Source organism: Vipera berus (genome assembly GCF_964194415.1).
Source record: "Vipera berus genome assembly, chromosome: 11".
NCBI classification, from domain to species: Eukaryota; Metazoa; Chordata; class Lepidosauria; order Squamata; family Viperidae; genus Vipera; species Vipera berus.
This window is the reverse complement of record NC_138214.1, coordinates 20623524-20629999: the sequence shown is the minus strand read 5'-3', so window position 1 is coordinate 20629999 and position 6476 is coordinate 20623524. Positions and strand designations below refer to the sequence as shown.

General features: G+C 49.4%; 1 protein-coding gene across 4 annotated transcripts in view; it reads right to left on the bottom strand.

Annotated features, from left to right (window-relative positions):
- OPHN1 (oligophrenin 1) overlaps nt 1-5505 on the bottom strand; it is a 146488-nt gene extending 140983 nt beyond the window's left edge. For 2 of the 4 annotated variants that reach the window (XM_081336939.1, XM_081336938.1), the window contains exon 1: nt 4995-5504. In XM_081336939.1, coding sequence (XP_081193065.1) covers nt 4995-5148 — 154 coding nt within the window. In that variant the 5' untranslated portion in view covers nt 5149-5504. Of the gene's footprint in view, nt 1-4994 lie in introns of all 4 variants that reach the window. The other 2 variants (XM_081336940.1, XM_081336941.1) reach the window with 2 other exon arrangements.
- Nucleotides 5506-6476: the final 971 nt, after the last annotated feature.

The window sequence follows — 6476 nt, the reverse complement described above, 5'->3', positions numbered from 1 at the left end:
AAAAAAATGAAAGCAGTTCCATTCTTGTGTATCTCTAAGTTAATAATTCCTTGAAGAGGGATACATTCAAGAGGTTGAATTCTCATGCAAAGCTCAGCTACATAATCCGTTGATCTCCTATACTTGCTCAGATCCCATTTGCATCTGCACTGAAGCCCTTTAAGCAGCATCAAGTCCTCGCATGCTCTTCCACGACAGGCTATACCCAGATGGACAAAATCCACGACTCTGCTCATTTGCTCTGTTCCAACAAATAAATCATATGGAAGTTCACTGCTCTAGTCTCCTGACATTCCACACTAAGACAAAGGCTGAACTTCCACTACACACAAGCTGTCAACCTATCTTAGTTTAATCCAGTGCAATACATGAAACAGGGAATCCATGAAAAGATGCTTTATTCACACTTTGTTTGCTGAATTGGCTAGGTTTACACAATAATTAAACCACGAAGTGTGATTTGCTGCTGCAACTTGATAATCCAGTTCCAATCAAATTCCATTGCAATTTAGCATAAAATGTCACCCACTTCTGCCCTTACAAATGCTACTTTGGCCAGAGCTGTTGAATTTCAGGCAACTGTTGGATGGATGTTGCTGAAAAACTTTACAGATTAATTTTGCTAGAATGTCTCCCCCTGCCCATCATCACCTTATCAAGAGCATCAGTTGAACTCAAATGCAAGAGAAAAGTAGGCAAAAAGGGGCTCAATTTGACAATTCCCATTTTGTTGTTTCAGGATTAATCTGATCACAATCCTACACTGTGTGAGCCCAGAAAAATACAAAAAAAAAATCTGATGATTTGATTTCAGTTTAGCAGATTGTGTGAATCCAGCTTTGTAGGTTTTAAACTAGGCAGAAGAAGTAATTGCTGAAAGCTTATTAAAGAGAGTTCTAACCTAGAAGTAAGGAGGTTAATTGTTCTCTGACAGTGAGAACAATCAATGGAACAGCTTGCCTCCCAGAATTCGTGGTGTGCTGTCACTGTAAGTTTTGAAAATTTGACTGGATGATATACGACAGTGATAGTGAACCTTTTAGAGACCAAGTGCCCAAACTGCAACCCAAAACTCTTATGTATCGTCGGGTGCTGAGTGGGTGTGGCCCATTGGGTGGGTATGGTGGACATGGCTGCAGTGGAACTAAAAAGTTCAATCAATCAATTCCAACTTTCCGAGATCTTCCCCCCCCAAAAAAAGTTGAAATTGATTGATTGAACCTTTTTTTTTTTTTGCACACGGTGGCGGAGACGCCCCCATGCTTTGTGCCATTTGCCCTGTGGTGGTTGGCTGGGCAACTCTAGTTAAAAAGCCATTGCTTAACATGATAGTTGAACTGGAGTGCTGAGCAATTAAAAGGGAAATGAGAGGAGACCTTCACTGAATTATTTTGGTTTTCATCATAACTGAAGCAGCGCAATCTTCATTTCCAAAATTCAACACAAATATTTGCAACCTCTATTAAGAATTCTTCCTTCAGGAGCAGAAAATGCCCGTTTATTTCTCTGCTACGCAATGGAATGTCCCAAGAGGAGAGAGAAGTTACAGAGCTCTTTGGTGAGGCATCCAGACCCAACTTGTCATGCACTGCAGTTTTTGCCCTCTATAACAGGAGTCTTCAAACTTGGCCCTTTTATGACTTGTGGACTTCAACTCCCAGAATTCCTCAGCCAGAGTGCCTGGCTGAAGAATTCTGGGAGCTGAAGTCCACAAGTCATAAAAGGGCCAAGTTTGAAGATCCCTGCTCTATAAGAACATGTGATTGTGCTCCCCACTTGTTATTTCTCACAGATGTTACAATTATATAGATTCTTTCAGGCTGTGTATATGCATCTTTCAAAACATACACATCAAAGACACAATACAGCATAAAATTTCTGAGTATTTCTACTCCATCTTCTGAGACTCTTGTTGGAATGGACAACAGTTCTTGGAGGCTGAAATCAAAGGCAGGTGTTTATGAAGGGGGGGGGAGGGGGTGCTTTTTCTAGTGTCTTTGCATTCTTCTGCCTATTGATTAATAATGCAATGCTTACAGCTGATGCAATTTAAATGACACACTGGTGGTTTCATTGCATCTGGGGTATTCCAAAATCCATCAATGTTTTCAAATATTTCAGCAAACAGAAATGTATCTCCTAGATAAAGTACTGTGTAACTCCAGCCTTTTCCAACCCAGACATTCTGTGGGGCTATTCCTGAGAAATGAAATCTCACCTCTCAAAGCCTAATTTCTCTTTCAGGAAAGTGGGTTGACTGAGCTGATTTAACATCTCTATTAATGCTACGGTGCCCAGAATCCAGGCTTCTCAACTTCCTAACATCCCACCAAGCCCACCAATTAGACTAGAGCCAGTTATGTTAGGTCACTGAGAGGTAAATGGCCATCAACAATTGTAATCAAATCTGCTGTTGTACAACCTGATCTCGTTGGAGCACATCACCCAGCAACTCCCAAATGCATGAAGGCCACTGCATTTTAACTCAGCTGTGAATGACAAAAAGCAGTTCTTCCCAGAATGTTTCATCTCGTCTTCAGATGGGTATAGAGATGGAGCATGGCTAGTTTTCAACAAGGCCTTGAGATCATAGCTGTCAACAAATGATATGGCTCTTGTCAGAATTCTGTTTTCCATCACTGCCTTCCCAGCTTTGGCATCCTTCAGGTGAATGAACTTCAACTCCCAGAATGCCTCAGACAGCATAGCCCATCACAGTACATGCTCACTGCCTTCTGAAAGCTGCATTTCCAAGAACCTCTGCAGTGATAGCAAGCAAATTTCACAACCATCCAAGAATTCGCTGTGAACTCCCAAGTTGATATTCTTATCTGGCTGACAGCTTACAAAGTGCCAGTAAATCTACACAACTTTCCTCACATTTTCTTGGGAATTATCCGGCTCAAATCTCTCACGAGTCTTTCCTGGAGATGGTAGGACTGGACATGAAGCCCCGACTCTAATGCACATCTTCTACCCAGAAGCTGCCACATTTATGATCTCAAAAAGGAACAACTAACTGCCCACAACACTGTCAGTCCCACATCTGAGTGAGCCAGAGCTGCTCAGGCAGCAAAGCCAGGTCAGCCGAGATCCCACCAGAAAAGGGAATTTTCAGGGATTATTTAGGTCAACCTCCTGTATCTCTCACAAAGCAAAGCAGCCAAGGCACCTCCAAGACGGGCAATTTCATCTCCAAGACCACCCAAGGGCTTCAGCAGCTCTGAGTCACTTCCACCTTCTCAGGACTGGCCACACACAACCAGAAGAAGCAAGAGGGAGAAAGAGAAACCTTGAAAGTGGAAAGGAAAGCAAGCCAGCTTCCAATCTACCCACCTTCTATAGGGTTGGTTTTACATACAATAACCCGTGGTTTATTTAGCCATGGTTTAATGAATAGCTACAAATGGCTGGGTCTATACATTGTGTTAAATCATAAGCCGTGTTTTATAGACTACAATGCTAGGTCTATAGGACACTTCAGGCCATAAGCAAGTGATCAAGGTTTGAATCCAGTGCCCATGCCTGAGGGTTGCCTCCGCAAGACCAGCGTTCCTCTTTCTTCTGGGTAAAGGGAAGCAGATTAAAAATGTTCTTGGCATCCCAACAAGGCTACTTTTTTCCCCTACCCAGAAATCTGCAGGCAGCTCATTCTGAATGAGAGTAAGACAAGCAGACATTCTTCCTTGTAGAGGATTCCCATCACCCTCACTGCAGAAAAGCAGATGAAAGGATTCACTCCCCAACAGACAGATTTGTTCCCCTTTCTTTGGGGTACCTCACGGTGCTGCTTCTCAGGAAGGGCTCATCATGCCTAGAAATGACTTTTTTCAGAAGCTTTCATTATTCAGAAACTTGCCATTAGCCCATTATTGGTCAGAGATACATGACACACAATCTGATTCTCGCACAAACATTTGAATAAAATAACATGCCTATTACATGTAAAGATTATGTATAAACTGCATTTTCATCTAAAATCTTCACTCAGAGGAAAAGGTAAAGCCACTCTCAGAGAATAATAGGCGTTCCAGAAAAGTAGCCTGTTCTGAAATTCAACGCATGCAAAGAAAGTCTGCCTCTGTTCCCACAAGCAGCGCACAGAACATTCACAAGTAGAAGTCCTGGGAGCATTAAGGTTGGCTCCACCCAATAAGGAGGCATCGTGTCCTCCTGGGCACCTGCCTCTCAGTTCCCCACCTCAGGAAAGGGGAAACCCCTGGAGAAGCTCCTAGACTCCAGGGCTTCTGCAGCGGCCTTAGGCGGAAGACAAGCCAAACTTCCCCAACAAGTCCAAGAAGGAACCCCATGGATATCCCACACAGCAAACCTCCAGGCCAGAGAAGGCCACTTCTCATGAGGTTATCACCCAAATTGCATAAACCAAACCAAGAATCATCAAGGTACAATGCCACAGCACGCATGACGTCACTTGCCCCCACCGCCGCAGTTGCCCCATAGATGGTGTTCACAACACTTTCAACGCTAGTTTCCTTAATTGAGGTTTGCGGAACATATATTTTTAAATACGCAGAAGCAACATTTTAGCAGACGCCCCAACGCGCTAAAATATGATTTAACCACCGCAAGAGTTACTAGGTCCAGGGGACAGCGACAAGCAGGCCCAAAGAAGCAACGGAGGCCGCCCCAGCTCTCCCCCCCTGCCCCGGGGTCCAACTCCGCTCCGGAGGGCCAAGCAGGACTCTCGCCCTTTCTTGGCAATGATGGAGAAGCCCCGCTGAGGGAGAATTGCAGTCCGGCATTTCCTGGTGGTCTCCCATCAAAGTGTCAACCGGACAGCCGGGCAGGGCCCGCGAGGCGGTGTCCAAAGGACCGCCAGCAAGCCAATCCAGCGGAGCCGAAGGCAGTTCAAGCGCCATCTTCGAAGGGGAGGCGGCGTCCCCCACGGCCGCGAGCCCGGCGGGCCCGGGGGGGGCAGTGGGAGGGGGCGCCGAGTGGGCGGGGGGGCTCCGCGCATTCGGACCGCCGCTTACTTTTGATGGCCCCGATGAGCGCGTTGCCGTCCTTGACCACGTCCTTCAGGAACTTGTTGGTGCGCTCCAGCTCCTGCTCGGAGCACCGGAGCCGCTCGCGGAAGCCCGGGCTGTCCAAGTAGCAGTCGCTGAACTCCAGCGCCGGCTGCCCCATGGCCGTCCCGCCCGGCTCCTGCGGCCTCAGCCCCGGCGGCGCGCTCACCTCCCGCGGCGGAGGGGCCGAGGCGGCGGCCGGGGGCGGCTCCGGACAAGGCGGGCGGCGCTTCGGCGGCTCCGCATCGGCGGCTGCGGCCGGGCCGGCTCTCAAAGAAGCGAGCGAGACGCCCGGTTGGGGAGGAAGAGCGGGCGGGCGGGCGCGGCTCCGGTCCCTCCCCGGCGTGCCGCCTTTGTTCGCCCGGAGTCCTGCGGCGGGCGCCTCCCTCGCGGCCGCTCCCCTTAAAGCGGCAGGCGGCGCTGCCGGGTCCGCCGCACGGCCGGGAGGAGGCAGCCGGAGGGCCGAGCGGCTCTGGCCACGCCCGCGCTTCAGCCGCAACCACGGCCTCGCGAGCTGCGGGGGAGGGGGCGCTGGGCCGCAGAGCGGACGGTCCCCCGATCCCTGGCCGAGCCTGTCGGCAGCAGGAGCCGGTGGAGGCCCCCTTTCCCTCCCCGCACAGGCCGAGCCGTCTCCCCAGGAGGGCAAAATGCTGCCCAACTTTGTCTAAAGCAGAAGCCCAGCAGCTCCTCTTCGAATGGAAGCCATTTAATTGCTAAAGTCGCGCAAGGAGGGCCCCCCCGCCCGAGCTCTCCGCAGCCCGCGGCCTGGCCGGAAGGCCCAGGAAACAGGGCCCACCACAGGAGGGAAGAGCCGCCCTGCAGCAGCCCTCAGAGCTGGCAGCTTCCCGCCTCTGAGCGGGATACCAACCGCATTATTGAAGAAATGTGCAAAAATAAATAGAAGAGGAAGAAAAGGAACAGCTAAAGTTTCACTGGGCTGGGATAAAAGCAATGCCATGGGGGGGGGGGTTGAAGTGTGCTGTAATTCTAATGATTTACCATGTGGGTGGGAAGTCTTCTCATTAACTGCATTCATATTCAGTTTCAATTTACCATGAAATGGAATAGTCCCAGTGCTGGCCCAGTCCGGATTTTGCCCTTGGATACTGGCCTACCTAACCAAGGGCATATTCCACCACACCCCTTGGCGTAGTCAGCCTCTGCCCTGCAACACAGGCCAGCCTTTCGTCCTGGGCCAGCACCCAGCAAAGCCAGTGATACTCCAGCAGCAATGTTCATCAGTGGATGCGGGTGTTCCTAGGCAACTGAGCCAGGCAACCAGGTTGCTAGGCAACATAGCTACAAATTAATACTGCTTTAGCAAGTTGTAGGCATCCAGACAGCCTAGGACAGGGTAGGCAACCTTGGCTCTTTTATGACTCATGGACTTGAAGTTGAAGTCTACAAGTCATAAAAGCAAAGGTTGTCTACCCCTGGCCTAGGATAAAG